General features: G+C 51.3%; 7 protein-coding genes across 7 annotated transcripts; 4 read left to right on the forward strand and 3 right to left on the reverse strand.

Moving 5' to 3' along the window:
* Nucleotides 1-689: 689 nt before the first annotated feature.
* N7503_007409 (uncharacterized protein) lies at nt 690-2,976 on the reverse strand (the record flags this gene model as incomplete). The annotated part of the gene is made up of 2 exons (XM_057066956.1): nt 690-2,837; nt 2,965-2,976. 2 exons carry the CDS (start codon nt 2,974-2,976, stop codon nt 690-692), a joined length of 2,160 nt encoding a protein of 719 aa, XP_056920637.1.
* Nucleotides 2,977-3,393: 417 nt separating this feature from the next.
* Nucleotides 3,394-4,102, reverse strand: N7503_007410 (LYR motif-containing protein; the record flags this gene model as incomplete). The annotated part of the gene is made up of 5 exons (XM_057066957.1): nt 3,394-3,403; nt 3,461-3,510; nt 3,569-3,631; nt 3,789-3,953; nt 4,052-4,102. 5 exons carry the CDS (start codon nt 4,100-4,102, stop codon nt 3,394-3,396), a joined length of 339 nt encoding a protein of 112 aa, XP_056920638.1.
* Nucleotides 4,103-4,697: 595 nt separating this feature from the next.
* N7503_007411 (uncharacterized protein) lies at nt 4,698-5,555 on the forward strand (the record flags this gene model as incomplete). The annotated part of the gene is made up of 3 exons (XM_057066958.1): nt 4,698-4,889; nt 4,945-5,042; nt 5,102-5,555. 3 exons carry the CDS (start codon nt 4,698-4,700, stop codon nt 5,553-5,555), a joined length of 744 nt encoding a protein of 247 aa, XP_056920639.1.
* A 1,692-nt stretch (nt 5,556-7,247) lies between these two features.
* N7503_007412 (uncharacterized protein) lies at nt 7,248-9,873 on the forward strand (the record flags this gene model as incomplete). The annotated part of the gene is made up of 2 exons (XM_057066959.1): nt 7,248-8,691; nt 8,744-9,873. 2 exons carry the CDS (start codon nt 7,248-7,250, stop codon nt 9,871-9,873), a joined length of 2,574 nt encoding a protein of 857 aa, XP_056920640.1.
* Nucleotides 9,874-11,064: 1,191 nt separating this feature from the next.
* sC (sulfate adenylyltransferase) lies at nt 11,065-13,479 on the forward strand (the record flags this gene model as incomplete). Its single annotated transcript, XM_057066960.1, has 5 exons — nt 11,065-11,233; nt 11,451-11,478; nt 11,537-11,719; nt 12,072-12,217; nt 12,284-13,479. 5 exons carry the CDS (start codon nt 11,065-11,067, stop codon nt 13,477-13,479), a joined length of 1,722 nt encoding a protein of 573 aa, XP_056920641.1.
* Nucleotides 13,480-14,205: 726 nt separating this feature from the next.
* On the forward strand, nt 14,206-14,826 carry N7503_007414 (uncharacterized protein; the record flags this gene model as incomplete). Its single annotated transcript, XM_057066961.1, has 1 exon — nt 14,206-14,826. The coding sequence occupies one exon, from the start codon at nt 14,206-14,208 to the stop codon at nt 14,824-14,826; it is 621 nt and encodes a 206-aa protein (XP_056920642.1).
* Nucleotides 14,827-14,985: 159 nt separating this feature from the next.
* N7503_007415 (YoaK family protein) lies at nt 14,986-15,765 on the reverse strand (the record flags this gene model as incomplete). The annotated part of the gene is made up of 1 exon (XM_057066962.1): nt 14,986-15,765. One exon carries the CDS (start codon nt 15,763-15,765, stop codon nt 14,986-14,988), a length of 780 nt encoding a protein of 259 aa, XP_056920643.1.
* Between the last annotated feature and the right edge of the window lie 834 nt (nt 15,766-16,599).

The raw sequence follows: 16,599 nt of genomic DNA on the forward strand, positions 1-16,599 counted from the left end.
TTCTTCTTGTTCGAAATTCTATTGGTCTTTTTCATCTGCGCCATGGTCACGAAGTGGATTTGCTTTGGGTTGGTTCTTTGTCGGCATGGTATCCTCGGAAGTCAGATTGGTGCTGTCTCTGTGCCTCTTAAGATGTTATTGGTTTGTGGGTATTTGGAATAGGTAGAAACCTTGAAATTCAACACGTTTTGGGCTGTATAGCCCAAGTCCTGAATACTATTGGGCCAGTCTCAATCGAAGAGAAAACCCCGTTGTAGATTTCATGATACCTAGAGGTGACCGAGTTGGAGATGTTCTAGTTACCATATACATATGACAACGCTCCCAAGGTTGAAGTTCATCGGAAAAGAGAGCATGGTCCGTTTTGGCTGCCTTCATAAGATTAGACTACAGCAATCACTCAGCCACTATCTAAATATATAGATCAAATAGTACGAAAGTTCGGGCACGCAGATTTAATAGAATCAAGAATTTGGAAATCTGGAAATATTAGAATCTATTCCAGTTGAGAATATATGTTACAGAAAATACGCCCATGTCGACTCCAGACAATACTCCAATCACGCCGCAAGAACCGAGGATACATACATCATGAATTCAGTGAAGAAAAGAAACAGAAATGAAAGGGGAGACCGCAGAGGCGCACTCAGGCTAAAATCATGTAATGTTCATATTATACATGATCAATATTATGCAGATTCAGAAGCTGGGGCCGGTTGCAGCTCTGGCTCATCTTTTTTCTCTTCGGAAGCAGGAGCAGGAGCAGCAGGCACAGGAGTAGATGCAGGTTCTGCCACCTGCTGAACTGCTTCTTCAGTTGGCACAGGCGGCGTTATCTCACTTGGCTTCTCTGGTTGGACCTCTGCGCCTGGAACTTCTTCCTCGGTGGTCAAGTTTGCAGCGGCTGGCTCCAGAGTAGAGGGCTGAGGAGCCTCATCGATAGGTACTTGGGTGACTGGAGGTGAAGGGGAGGCGGGCTTTGCAGGGACCTCGGTTGCAATGGGCTCCTCTGGTTGGGTTGGCTGTGTGGATTCTGAGGGTGCGGCGCCCATCTTCTCATCTTCCTTTTGCTCTGCAAGACCAAGGCTAGGATCAGGTCCACTGGGGCTATCCTGCTTGTTCTCTGTCTCGTTGAAAATAGGAGCAGGCTCGTTATCCCGATATTCAGCTGGAGATGGGATAGGTGCTTCGATGTCTTGTTCGGATGGTTTCCGCTCCGGCTCATTCGACGGCTCTGAAGGAATTTCTCCCACAGGCTTATCAATACTAGTAGATGTCGAGGCGTCCTCAGTAGGAGGCTGGGGTTCCTCCTTTAATCCGGTTGCTGGAATCTCAGCCGCCACCTGAAGTGGCTCTGGCACGGGCTCTGCTGGTATAGAGTGCAAAGTGGCGTGTTCTCCAGCAGTAGGAGTGGGCTCGGGAGCCACAGACTCCTCCTTAGGCACCGCCTCCGATGCCGAGTGAGTTGAAGCTTCACGTTGATCAGGCGCAGCGGGTGATTCTAGGGATCCCGCACCAGTTGGTTGGTAATCAAGACCACTGAATTGTTCACTTGGAATGTTTTCGGTCTTCGCTGTAGTAGGAGCGGGTGCGTCAGAAGCGGCGGTAGTAACCTGGGGTTCAGTTTGCAGTGCTTCGAGTGCCGCCGGTGGTTGTGGGACCGCTTCTTGTTCCGTCACAGAAGGCTCTGAGACATTATATTGTGGCTCAAAAGTCGCGTCGGACATTTCGACATCCTTGGGCTCATTTGGAGTATCAACAGTAGGCTGGTCCCCAGACTCGGTGACGGATGGGGCTTGTGGGGTTTCCGGGGTTTTCGCATCCATCATGGACTCGTCTCCCTCATCACTGTCATCACCTTCATCACCGTCCTCCTCATCGTCATCCTGTCCAGACTGATCGATTGACATCTGTGAAGGATCTTGTCCATCCTTGGAAGCACCATCGCCGGCATTTGCACCAGAAGGAACGCCATGTACGCTCGAAGCATCGGCCCCTTCTCCCGGAGCAAACATGACCTTCTTCTTTCTACCCTTACCGATACCCTTGCCCTTGCGCTTTGGCGGCGGGGGCCGTCTTTTAGGTGGGGTCATCACAGAAGCCGAGCCAGCTTCCGCAACCACGACACCCTCTGAATTGACAATACCAACGCCTTCAACAACCGTGCCAGGCGCGGGCATCTCAGACTTGACAGGCACGGTGCTCTGCTGAACAATAGCCTGGACGTCACCAGTGATCTCGCCTTCAATGCGATGACCCTCCGGGACCCATGCTTCATAGATAGAGATCTTGCCCGTTTCAGGGTCCGTTTTCTTGAACTTTGTGCGCCTCATGGGACCAGGCCCAGACCCAGATCCATCGACAGATGTCGTACCACCATAAAGAGATGGTAAGCCAGATCGTCTCTTCGCCAAAAACTCTACCTCCGCAGGCTCCAGGTGTTTAGGAAGTGTCATCCATTTGCGGCTGGTAAAGGTGCGATCCGCCGAGTGGGCACCGCTAGCTCCTTCTTCGCCATCCGCTACTGTTCTATCGTCCTCATCAGGGGCGCGAGCATTTTGGTGAATATAGATACAACCAGCACGAGCGGCGCGCAAGAGGGCGCGACTGCTTGCGCCCAGAAGCTGGCTGTCCCGCGGCATAGCTAGTTCCGGCAGCGCACTAGTTCCACCGGGTCCCTGTACTGTGAACTCGGAGTCTTCCGTCTTGGGTATTTGGGAATGAGTGTGTGGTTGACGCGACCAGCGGCGAACGGGTAATCCTTCGAAGACATCGTGGTCGATTTGACCGGTTCGGCGGTTACCGTCGAGCTGGCGCCCTGAACGTGACGACCGGAACTATATAAACGTTTAGTGAGATTGTTCTATTAATATGCTATTTCCTTGATTGGCAATTGCTTGATAGCTTGCTTGGAGCTTCCTGCTTGCACTGAATGAGAGGGTTGCGGTCGCAACGGAGACGTACAGTCGATGGCATTATGACTGGTCCTGGGGTGCTCCCCACGCAAAAACCAGCAATCGGTATCCAAAGAAAGCCAAAAGGTCGACGTGGAAGGCGGCGGAGAGAGATAGACGTGGATGGGGCGGAGTTGCTTTCGGCGCGGTTCCCAATGTCGCAGGATCTCATCCTAAGGAGTATCATCACGTGATACATATCTATCACATCTTGATATCCAATTGTTTTATAATCAATGATATACTTGTAATTCTCTAGTGAATCATAGAGGGGAGAGACTAGATTTCTATTCTGGTACTCGGGATAAATGGATTTGTCTCCAAAGACAGCGCTCGTACTATAATACAGGAAAAGAATCAAACCCAAGGGCCCTTCAATGTGGCAACATGGAGTACTCATTCGAGATGATTAGCAATATTTGCATTCGATACATGTTGATTAATTCCAGCTAGTATATGTCAGTATGAAAAGTAATTTGGACAATTAGTCATAGGAACAAACATACCCAGGCTCCTTTTGACGGACAATGCTTCCATGATCACCTGTCTCCTTGCCCTGGAGAGCATTAGGTGTTAGCAGAGCAACTCGACCTCAATTGGTTGGAAGTGCTTACTGTCTTCTGGCCCTCCACGACCAACTTATCCATCTGATAGAACTGGCTGATAGTTGTTTGCCTCTGTGATAAAAGTTAGTGTGACTCTCTTTGGCATAGGACATGAAACGTGACAAGGCCCTCAAGTCAATCCCAGAGGCACAATGCGCATCTTGGAATCCACCTTCCAAGGCACCCATCTCGCTCTTTGCCCAAAGAATGAATAAATAAATCAACTGACCTTCAGCAAACGCAGTTCCTGCAGACCACTCTGAATCAGCTCCTGTATCCGGCGGTCCTCCGACTCGTTTTGATGCTCGCGGAACGAATCGCGCGTCTTCCGGCGGGCGTATTCGCGGAAGTTGTAGTTCGAGAACTGAGTAGATTGGCGCATCAGAGAGCGGAACTGTTCAAGCAAATATAAACATTAGTTAAATGTAGGCGATTGAGCTGTTCTCAAGAACTGTATTTTCTGGTGGCCGACTATCACCGGGTATGACTTACCAGAGACCGCACCTGGAAGCCGGTTTCACGATGCAAGCTGGCGACAGACATATTGAAAGATTTGGAGTGGAGATTGGTGATAAGGTAGTTTGCAGAAAAAATATAGAGTCACTGGTGAGAACGAGTGCAATCTATCGGACTATTCAATTGTTAGATATCAGTGTCACCGCGTCCTATATCACTTTCACTGACAGGCCTGATCGTCGAAGAAGGATCGCAGAAAGCTTTGATTTGTTGTCAGGTTGAATCAAGAGATTGCCGACGACGATTGTATCAATGGATGCGGTGCGCGACTGCGGAGCTTATATGGCGTTGACGAAGGTGGCGGCTCGGGCTCCGGCGATATCACAGGGCGATCGAGGGGAAGTATCGATACCAAACAAGTTCGATAGACGATAGATGTTTTGTCGGAAACAATGCAGCGGCAGTTCCAGCCAGATATGGTAGGGGGTGAAGAGTGAAGAGAGTTGTGATCTCGGACAAAGCGCAGGGCGGGAAATTCTTTTGCGTTCGGAGTCGCCAATGACGGAGTTACCGGGGCCGAGCTCCTGCTCCACGGTTCTTCCTCCCCCCACAAACATTTGCGTCACATTCTTCAGTGATTGATGGTTTTTTGAGAGATTCTCTTCTTATTCTAGCGATTATTATGCCTCAGATACCAACGCCTCCTGCATCGCGACCAGGGTCGGAGGCTCCTGAGGTGGAGATCAAGCCCGCGGAGGCCCCGGGAGCTTCAACGGAGTTGCTCCAGTCGTTGGACATCCTTCTGGAACAGTACTTGCACTTGCTTGATCGACAGCAGGAGCTACAGTCTGGGCTAGCAAAACAATTGTCTTCGGTATATGATTCTGTTGTGTGAAGCCGTCGTGTTGTGCACTGCTAATCCTGCCTAGGGATTTCTTGCCCTCGCCCATGCAAACTACACCTGTCCTCCCGGCCGACGATATGGCGCGGACTACTATGATGAACGGATGAAGGCAACCAGGAAGATGTATGTGGGCCTAGATGGTCGTTGAATTTGACAAATGGTTAACATGTCAATACCAACAGTTCGGTCCAAAGGAGACCTGAAGATGACAACGAAGCTACCGACTCGACAGAGGCTAGCAGAACCCCGTCGGAGGCTGAGTACCAGTTCAACATCGAGTACACTCCGAGCTGCACGCCCGAAGAGCCAGCCGAGACAAAAGACAAATTGCAGTCCGAAGACTCCAAACTCCAAAAGACATCGAAACTCGACACTGGGATCACGACCGAGAGTGATTCACCAGTTGAGGATTCCGTCCCCAACAAATCCTCAGTAGAGTCCAAGGCCCCCAAGAAGTCTAGACCCAGTGATCCTATATATTGGTACGGAATCTTGGTGCCGCCATCATTACGCACTGCTCAAAAGTCGTTTACCGACGGTATTCAAAACGAGGTACCTGCATTGGCGGCCGTGGTGGTCGAGATGCATGGTCTAGAGGACAAGATTAATAAGATACGGACTGAGCTTGGAAGCTAAATTCCTCCATCAGATCCTTGCGAATCAAGCCAAAATACTCATGGATACACAGAGCGCAGATCTGTCAATTGTTGACCAGATACTGTTCGTCCAGGGGCTCTCACAACGGGTTTATGGGGCTATTTTGGAAACAGGTACCAGACCCGCTTGTCTCCAAAGATGGACCTCGTACAGTGCATGGACTCCACAGACCAGGATCACCATACCGACGCGAACGGTGGAAATCCTTCTGGTTATAGCTCCGCCATTAGTCTCCAAACTTGCAGGATATATGTCTGCTATAGTCCCCCTTTATACAAGTCTCCGAAGCCGTGGCGGATTGATTCCCAAAATAAAGTCGACTTGCCCTGTGCGGTGGTCATAACGCTATGTTGATCGGGCCCTCTTCTCTTAGCCGTTAGGATGTTTCACTCCTGGCGTTGACTAAATTAAGTATTACTCCACCGTCCAACGTATGTTCTGGTGTACATAATGCGCTGCGACGTCAGAGCTCTTTCTCGATATGATTATGGTATTCCGAAATTATCGCGTTCCTGGTATCTGGTTTCTGTTTTTTGGCGGGACTAAAATGACCACGGTCCCTCAACGTGAGACGTAGCGTCGGAGACTAACGTCTGGAACGAACCCCACTGGTCTAGCGCCGAGATCTGTCATTCGCTCGGCCCCAATACTCACGTTTGATTCGTCACAGGGTCTAGTGCCTAGACCTGTTGTTTTCTTGTGCTGTGTACCGACCTGAATTGACTCCTGATAGGATACAACGGCGGTCGCAGGTTGTCAATTTCTTCACACTTGATAAGAACCATGGAAGTTTAGTGCTCTATGTGATTGGTCTACCGGATCAACTAGCCTCTGATAGATCGGGTGACCAGGGAAGAAATATTAGATTGCAAGGAGGCACGGGTACTGAGGATTAATTAATATTAAATATCTCCGTGAAGCTAGCCTGCTCCACCGGGACAATTGCTGATTTCGCTTCCACGGCAAAGCGAGGATTTAATCTAAAACCGGGGGGGTTTGAGGCTGGGGACTACTCCGATATTATCACTGTTGGCGTTTTCTCCCTTTTCTCTTTTCTTTCCTTTGTTAGCGACTTTCTGAAGAGAGAGCTGGAGGCTCTTCCCCTCTTTCGTTGGTGTAAGTCACCTGTGGTCATAATCCCTTGCAATGCTAAAATGAATAAACGCCAGGCTCAGTTGTTTGAAACATCGCTGGTTTGATACCTGCGATTTCCTCTCGTTCAGTCTTTATTCCTTCGACACATTTGTCCAACTGTAAGCCCTGTTCCATAGACAATGATCGGCCCTGGATGCATCCTGACACTTTTTCCCAGAGGCATTGAATGCCCTTCCATTCATTATAGATCTTTGACAGTTTGAACCAGTGGTTCAAGCTTATCATTCTCGGTAGACTGTTTAGGCAGTTGCTGCAGAATTCACTATCATTTTTCAAACGGCACCGTTCACTCGTTTCGCGTTTTAACGCTATATACATTCTTTTCATTGCTTGATCAGGGAATCGAGCAATTTCATCACTGCTGTTCAGTTCATACTGTCGCAATCCAGCAGATTTTGGCCCCGACTTAAGTTCTTCAGACTTGATCACGGCCCACTTGATGCTATAGTAAGCCCGAGCTGCAGATCCGCAATACGAACCACCAATCTGCGATTCGACAGCTAGGCCAAGGGAGCAATGCTTCCACCAAATCAAGCCAATTCAGGGCCAAGCCCAGACTCATCGGGACCTGAGCCAAGCCGCTCAGGCTCGGTCAAAAGAGCACGTCAGTTGCTGGAAGCCGGAGTACGACCAACACGAACAACACCCCCGGCCCCAGCACAACTGCCTCCTCCTCCACCAGTTAGACAGGCCGCTCACCAGACGCAATGGCCGCTACCGGCATCCGGCCTGCAGCCTCGGCCTCTTGCTCCCCATCAACCACGTTTTATGGCGCCTCGAGGTCCCCCGCCACTTCGGCCCCCACGCCCTAGTGATGTGCCCACACAGGTCCCTTCGCCGTCGATTTACTCTGTACGAAGTGGCGAGAGCCCTGCGCCCAGTGTGAACCTCCACCCAAATCCGTATCCTTACCCAACACGGCAGGCAAGGTCATTTTCGCATCCAAACCCGCATCATCAGCCGCAGCAGCCTCGCCCGTTGACCAGCGATGGCTCCACCAGCCCGACAAGCACGGTGGACTTGACTCCTCGTATTTCGATTACAACTGATGATCTTTTCAGGCACTCAACCTACTCTGCTGCTTCGTCCACTCCTGGTATGGCTCCGATCCCGTCTCGAGAGCCACCTTTGCCACTAGCTCAACCGCGACGCCCGCCTGCCGGATTAAATGTCCCCCCAGGTACGCGACGCAGCCAGGCTCGTAGATCTTCTGTTTCGCCGATACCAGAGGAGATTCCAGATCCCCGTCACACACTGGGATCCTTCGCCTCTAGTCGCGCGATCCCGTACAGCTGGGGATCCGGGCCTCCTGAATCAGACATTCTGGAAGCATACTTGGACGACGAGTCAAGCGATGAGGAGGAGGAGGAGACTCATACCAACAGCCTTGAAGAGGCAACCCCTGTGCGAAGTGTCAGCGTTGGCAAGAGGCAGAGACCAACAATGCGCACAATCATGAAGTCGAACCCGGCCTCCGAAGTATCGATCCCTGATATGCCCGGTCTCACACCCACTGGCACCAAGGAAGGGTTCAGCAAGAATGTCGTAGGAACACCAATCGCGCCAGGCACGCTTCGAGTGGTGAATGCTACCCGGACGGAAATCCGCACCCCCAGCCCCGTGCGCCGAGGATCGATCTCTTCGCTGTCTGGAGAGTCTTACGTGGACCCGGAGAAGCCGCGCTTTGCCAAAAATGACGATAATACGTACCGTGGTGCCTTGGAAAAGGAGCTCGAAGGCCTGCCTCTGGCTGCGCCGACGATGAGTGACAAGAGACCGAATGGACGCAAACCTCCACGCCTGGATATGAATGCTTTGCGGGATGCGGAGGCCCGTGGAAGTCTCTCGAGCTTGTCGGATCTGATTCGAAGGGCTACTCGACTGGCCTCGAACCTGGACCGCGGAAAGACTGCCAGCCGGGCTGACCTCGCGGCTGCAGGTGCGGACTTTAGAGAACTAGGTGAGTTTGATGTATGGCCTGTGCTAAATGAGTCAATGCTCACAATTTCTAGAACATCGGGGTCGCAACTCCGGATCGTTGTCTGATATCTTGGCGTCATTCCCTAACCCGACCCCCGACGGACACAGCTCCTGGCCTGTATTCTTCGGCCGTTCTAATCTACGTAATGTCGAGCCTCTCGCCTCTCACGACGATGCCCCCGAAGGTCCGAAGCCCAAGCGTCGATGCTGCGGAATGCCTCGAAAGTGGTTCATCATCCTCTGCATCGTCATCTTCATCATCGTCGTTCTTGCCGTCCTGCTCCCAGTCTTCCTGGTCGCTGTGCCCAAGGAGGACACAGCCAACAAATCCTGTGCACGCACGACGCCGTGCCACAACGGCGGCGTCAGTGTATCGAGCGGTTCCGAGTGTTCCTGCGTGTGTGTGGATGGATATATGGGTACCCAGTGCAGCATCGCCGGCGATAGCACCTGTGTGACGGCGGAAGTGGACAATGGTAGCGTCAACAAGGAAGCGACGATGGGCAGCTCCATCCCCACTTTACTGGATCAATCGGACTCTAAATACGGCATCGAACTCGACGCCGTGACCATCATGGCTCTCTTTAGCATTAACAATGTTACCTGCCGGACCGAGAACGAGCTTGTGGCCTTTAGCAAGGTGGAGCGCAGCAACAGCAGCAGCAGCAGCGATAATGCCCGTCGCGCGGTTACACTTCCACTAGGAACCGAAAACCTCGACTCTGAAGAGAAGAAGTACAAAACCCCTTCAAAGTTGGCTGGATTAACTGGTGTTTCCCACGTGGTGCATGCGCGCGCCATGGCCACTTCCAACGGTATTCTTTATGACAGTGGAACCTCTTCCACCAATACTAAGTCATCCACTGAGGAAGACTCCACCGCGACCAGCACCAGTTCGCCCACGGCAACCACCACCGGAACTGGAGCCACATCTACGGCATCTGCCACGGCCACCAGCGTTCCCTCAGGGGTCGTGGAGTTCTCGCAGGTGGCGGTGCTCTACATCCTGGAAAAGACTGGGTCGTTTGACTTGGCACAACAATCCGAATCGGAGATCCAGACGTACTTGGTGGATGAGTACAATTCAGCCGCAAACCCATCTGTGGAGGTATTAGGATGGTATGGGTTAGACTTCGCCAATAAGACAATCAGTACAGGGTGACGAACCCCGCATCATTGCTATTTCAGGTTCGAAGAGTTTCCATTGTTCTGTTTGGTGGGGGGGGAAGAATTAATTTCTGTACATGTATATAAGCCAGATACCACATATGTTAAGTTTTCAGGGAACTCTCCCAGGGACTCGATTTCAGGGATTCGATTTCAGGGACTCAGGGTCTACGTAGATAAAATTTCCGAATTTTTATTCGTGGAGCACCGGAAAAGTATTGAGGACGTAGTCATAATGCAGAATGCCCTGAAAAGGGAGTGCAAGTGGATCCAAAGTGGATGCCAAGCACTTTTCTCGGATGAATCGAGCCTTCGATCACGACATTTTTGGCGGAGGTTGCGTGACGGTCACGTGCAACAAAGCCGCGCCAGCTATTGACGTTGGAGTATAAGACCAACGCAAACGGATCCATGTCAGATATTGTAAACCATCTGTCAATTCAGGGGAAGGGGAAAGGGCTCGTCACCTGGAGGGCTGAGCAGAGCTTATACCATGCCTACGTCGTCAGGAGAAAATGCCGCCCCCTGAAAATCAGGGAAGAGAGGAGATGATCCCCGCTGTAAACGAGTACGGGCCCCGATCTCCGCAGAGAATATTGACACCGCGGTTACTATGTACGATGGACATACTCCATCGTGGCTACAATATTAGTTAATTAGTGTGGTCAATTCTGGGAAGTGGCCACCTGGCCTATAGTACCGGGCATGTATACTCCGTTCCGACCTGTAATTTGGATCTGACATTAAGGATTGGATCATCAATTATGATGTACTGTAACCCTCTGATACATAAAAAAGGGTTAGATGAAACCACGGAACCCCATCAGGCTGAGACCCTGGAGGAAGCACAGAGAACGCACGCGTGGACGCGACAAGGGAAAAAGAATTAATTCTAGATAAATCCGAAACGTCGAAAGGGAATTGATAGTCCCGGATTCCCCTGGTTCACGCTTCTGGCTGGATGATGCGGCGCAGCCAAGACTCCAGTCGGATCCACAGTTGACGACTGTCCAGGCCATGATTGTCACTGGGAGACGTACGACGCCGAAGCTTGGTTAGCATGATAAGACGGCTGATTTTTCTCCTTTCGATTCCTCCTCCACTTTTCTTCCTTTCTGTATAATACCTGGGGGATTCCTCACAAAAAAGTGTCTTTTTTATTTTCTTTCATACACACATATTCACAATGGCCAACGCTCCCCACGGTGGTGTCCTCAAGGACCTGATTGCCCGCGATGCTCCTCGCCAGGACCAGCTCATCGCTGAGGCTGAGACTCTCCCCGCTATTGTGCTCTCTGAGCGCCAGCTGTGTGATCTCGAGTTGATCATGAACGGTGGTTTCTCTCCTCTGGAGGGTGAGTCCAATCCCGCTTTCCACTGATCCGGATTCCTCCCCTCAATTGCGCCCCAGAGAGATCTATGATCCATTCCTCTGCTATTGCCGCCATTGCCAACTTCCCGAGTTTCAATGGATGGGAATCAAGATCACAATTGTTTTTTTATTCTGGGGCGGAGGGGAACCTTGCATACATTAGGAGGGGTAATGGCTAATTCCGATCTCACCGCCCATAGGTTTCATGAACCAGGCCGATTACAACGGGTATGCCTAGAAATGATGCCATTGAAGTTCGATCACGCAATATCTAACTCGTGCATAGTGTCTGCGAGGACTGCCGCCTTGCTGATGGCAACGTCTTCTCTATGCCCATTACCCTCGACGTCAACAAGCAGACCATCGACGAGAACAAGCTGAAGGCCGGTTCCCGCATTACCCTGCGCGATTTCCGTGACGAGCGCAACCTCGCCATCCTGACCATTGACGATATCTACCGCCCCGACAAGTGAGTTTTACAGCGTTTTTTTCCCTTTTGGTCATGTTCTCGTGCTCTCGTGTTCGGGCAATAATTTTGGGGGGCCCGTGGTGGAGGGGTTGATCTCCGGTTTCGCCGCATTTCCTGCCGATCTCTCTCCGAGACGAACCGGTTATGGATTTTTTTCTGGCTTGGAAATCTGCCCTGCTCGGAAATTTTGGTCATACATTTCTTTCCAAACGGGTCCCCCCTTCCTTGGCCTTGGAGATGAGTGGCGGCTCTGGCCATGGCCTTGACGTCAAAACTTTTACGCAATATGAGAGATCAAGGGCCGTGCTTTTGGTAGTGGGGCTGGGCTGACGTGGATGTTCCCCTTATTTAGGACCAAGGAGGGCAAGCTCGTCTTCGGTGGTGACCCTGAGCACCCCGCCATCAAGTACCTGAACGAGACCGCTCAGGAGTTCTACATTGGTGGTAAGATTGACGCTGTCAACAAGCTTAACCACTACGACTATGTCGCTCTGCGCTGTAAGTTCTATTTTTTTCTTACTGATTTGTAATGATTTGCGCCATCAATCTAACGCGCATCTTCAGACACTCCCGCCGAACTCCGTGTTCACTTCGACAAGCTGGGCTGGTCCCGCGTTGTCGCTTTCCAGACCCGTAACCCCATGCACCGTGCTCACCGTGAGCTGACCGTTCGCGCTGCTCGCTCCCGCCAGGCCAATGTCCTGATTCACCCCGTTGTCGGTCTCACCAAGCCCGGTGACATTGACCACTTCACCCGCGTCCGCGCCTACCAGGCTCTTCTGCCCAGCTACCCCAACGGCATGGCCGTCCTGGGTCTGCTCGGTCTTGCCATGCGTATGGGTGGTCCCCGTGAGGCCATCTGGCACGCCATTATCCGTAAGAACCACGGTGCTACCCACTTCATTGTTGGTCGTGACCACGCTGGTCCCGGTAGCAACTCCAAGGGTGAGGACTTCTACGGTCCTTATGATGCCCAGCACGCCGTCGAGAAGTACAAGGATGAGCTCGGTATCGAGGTCGTTGAGTTCCAGATGGTCACCTACCTGCCCGACTCCGACGAGTACCGCCCCGTCGACCAGGTCCCCCAGGGTGTCAAGACCCTCAACATCTCCGGCACTGAGCTGCGCCGCCGTCTGCGCTCCGGCGCCCACATCCCCGAGTGGTTCTCCTACCCCGAGGTTGTCAAGATTCTGCGCGAGTCTAACCCTCCCCGCGCTACCCAGGGTTTCACTGTCTTCCTGACCGGTTACATGAACTCCGGCAAGGACGCCATTGCCCGTGCTCTCCAGGTGACTCTCAACCAGCAGGGTGGCCGCTCCGTCTCCCTCCTGCTCGGTGACACTGTCCGTCACGAGCTCTCCTCCGAGCTGGGCTTCACCGCCGAGGACCGCCACACCAACATCCAGCGCATTTCTTTCGTCGCCTCTGAGCTGACCCGCGCCGGTGCCGCCGTCATCGCCGCCCCCATCGCTCCTTACGAGCGCTCCCGCAAGTACGCCAAGGACGCTGTCTCCCAGGCCGGTCAGTTCTTCCTTGTCCACGTTGACACTCCCCTCGAGTACTGCGAGAAGACCGACAAGCGCGGTATCTACGAGCGTGCCCGCCGTGGTGAGATCAAGGGCTTCACTGGTGTCGATGACCCCTATGAGGCTCCCACCAACGCCAACCTCACTGTCGATGCCTCCAAGCAGAGTGTCCGCAGCATCGTGCACGAGATCATCCTCATGCTCGAGACTGAGGGCTACTTCGAGCGCAACTAGGAAGCTTGACTGGTTGTTTGCTTCGTTTTTCTTTTTACGTTTGGGTTCTGCCCATAGAGATGTGTACTCGCTTTTTAATTGCGATTGGATTCCCCTGAATTAGACTTCACAATCAATTCCTTGTCCACCTATAAACAAGAGTAGATGATACTGGATTTTATAATACATCACGTCCATCAAATTCAAGTCTGCCCTGATATATAGATGCAATGAATGCAATGGCTCAGACCATGTACAGCTTGACGCCATATTTAGTAAACAAGAGAGCCCGTCTCCCAGCAATTCACCGTGTCGAGCCACAACTTAGGATCGCTCGACCGCTGCCTTAACCATTTAGAACTGACCGCAAAGTCCAACCTGATCTTAGTTCCATGAAACTTTCTATCCTCAAGGTCATGGATTTAAAGCGACCATTTCGCCCTTCTTCTTAAGATAGCAGGAGGAACAGTAGGAAATCGGGGTTGCAAGAAACGAGGATGATGATTAGTAGTAAGCTGACTATGAAGCCAAAGCGGAATAATCCTCTAATCCTGCAATATTTACCAATCATCGTCCAGAACATCCATAGCATATATTTAGCACAACGAATCTGACAAGTAACGTTGCACCGTGTCATAACCCCGCGCTTCCCCTCCAAACTTGCTGTTTCCCTTCAATATTCCCACTACAATTGGAATCCTACTGCACCTCTGGACCTTACAATAACAAATATCGATCTGACACAAAATGTCCAACGTCAAGCTCTACTACTTCCCAGGCGCTTGTTCACTGGCACCGCATATCCTCCTCCTCGAAACTGGCCATGCCTTCACCACCAAACAAGAAGTTCGAGGCGGCTCTGACGAGCTCCGCGCTTTAAACCCCAAAGCCAAGGTCCCTGTCCTCACAATCGACGACACGGTCATCACTGAAAACATCGCTATCCAGACTGCAATCTCCAACCTTGCACCAGAGAAGAACCTCCTCGGTGCCCCGGGAAGCCTGGAGTCGGTCAGAATCCTGGAGTGGCTTGCATGGATAGCTACCTCGATCCATGCCACTGGGTTTGGGTTGTATTTCCGTCCGTTCCGATTCACCACAAGCTCCGATGAGAAGGCCCACGAGGAAATCAAGGTTCGGGCTAAGGAAATGCTCAAAGATGCGTTTGATCTTGTTGAGGAAAAGTTGACTGGAATTCATGCTGTGGGTGATCGATTTACCGCGGCGGATGCTTATTTGTATGTGTTCTATCGCTGGGGCTCAAATATTTGGGATATGGAAGCGACGTTCCCCAAGTATGCGGCCTTGGCGGCAGCGGTTCAAGCTAGAGAGTCGACAATCAAGGCTCTCAAGGATGAAGGTTTGTGATCTACTAATCTTCGATGGTCTCCTCTTGCGAGAAGTCTATGATCGGCCTGCTTCTACAGTTTGTGACCCAATTTCAGCAATTAAATACTGCGTAGTATATTGCATATTAATTACAGTCTATTCTATCAACCTGCGAGACCGTCTGAAGTCCAATTAATCTCATACCTTCAAGTTTTCAGTCGAACTGGAAGGTGACCTTCGTGGCTCAATGGGCCGGTTGAACAACATCGCCATGCTCACAAGAGCTTTCCCGAGAGCGCACAGTAAAAGGGGAAACTTCGAGTTAATCTCGCGCTGGGCAAAAGCGCCAACAAAACAACCCGCGACCAACATGATGATAAACATAACCCGCCGATTTCGCAGCCGGTTCTTCAGCTTGCCTAAATTTGGGTCCACGACCAGATCTATAAAGGCAGCAGTCGCCATAGCAGTCGTGATTTCCGTAATTTTCAACGAACGACTCATAGCGACCTGCGCACCAGAGGAAAAGGCCAACAACGCAATCACAGCCATTGCAGCAGGTCCATCCCGCTTGACAGGCCATTGGTGCTGAACGATCAACGCGCAGAAAACAAACAGCGTCTGAATGAGATTGCTAATCAACAACCAGAGCCGTCGCCGCACACCGATATAGTTCCCGAGCTGGCCCATGATAAAGCCACCCGCCACAAAGAGACTCAGACTGACACCGATATTGGGGAAGCTGTATGCGTTTCGGGTCAAGCCTGCGACGCCGATCGCGAGGAATAGTGTGTTGCCTGTTTGGTTGGAGGCGAAGCAGGAGTAGTCAGGCCAGGCGGCTGCATCTTGTATTCCGGTTGCGAAGGAGAGAATGAGGAGTTCGCATTCAAGGAGTAAATCCTCGCGGATGTCTTCCATAAGGAATTCATGCAGGCGGGATTTGCGGCGATCCTCGGTTTTTGGGAGGGTGAGCGCCATGCTGGTGTATGTTTCTACCACGCACAATTATTAGTCCCGGCGACCATGAGTCGTTGGCGCGTTTTAAGTGTTTCCGATTCACAGGTACATTGAAACTCACTGGAATCTAGGATGGTGTTCATAAGATCAGGTGTGGACTTGTTTTTGAATCTGGTTGCGGAAGTATGGCCAACGCCAATTCCAAAACATTGGTTGACCAGTTCGTCCGATTGAAGGGCTGAGATACAAGCTTTATATTTGTGGAACAATTATTGTGCTGTCTATGATTGGGACCATTTCTTGGCTGTGTCAGCTGCCCGACATTCCAGGCTGACGTATATTCATACGTTGTACATAGTAGGCGAAGGGGATGTGGAATTCCAGGCCAGCGGTTCGAGGGGAGATCGACCACGCGAGTGGAGAAAGCCAAGTTCTGGAGTATGCAACACTTTGAGACATCCTGCTTCACGGGAGAAGACCATATGGCGAGATGACGTGTCTACTTGGCCGATCGATCATTTTGTTGATCCTTTGTTGATCCGTCCCCACATTGTATCTACAGAATCCAGATCTGCCAAGACGATGGCGCGGACTTTCAATTTGAAACAATGAGATGGAATCCACAGAAGATCCTCAAGGGGGAATATGTGTATATATCTCGGGAAATGTGTGCAAGATCAGTCTAAGTATATGAAATGCTTAGATAAGATGTCCCGAAGCTTAAATTGTCGATCAGCCGGACTATATCCATGGATTCTCATCAATCATCTTAGATATGCGCATCATTCTGCGATAAGCTGGACTTGAGTAGGGAGGTCGTGATAGTGACACGCAAACAGTGAGAATATCAATCTC

The sequence above is a fragment of the Penicillium pulvis genome (assembly GCF_028828015.1).
Source record: "Penicillium pulvis strain IBT 33274 chromosome Unknown contig_5_segment0_segment0, whole genome shotgun sequence".
Lineage (NCBI taxonomy): Eukaryota > Fungi > Ascomycota > Eurotiomycetes > Eurotiales > Aspergillaceae > Penicillium > Penicillium pulvis.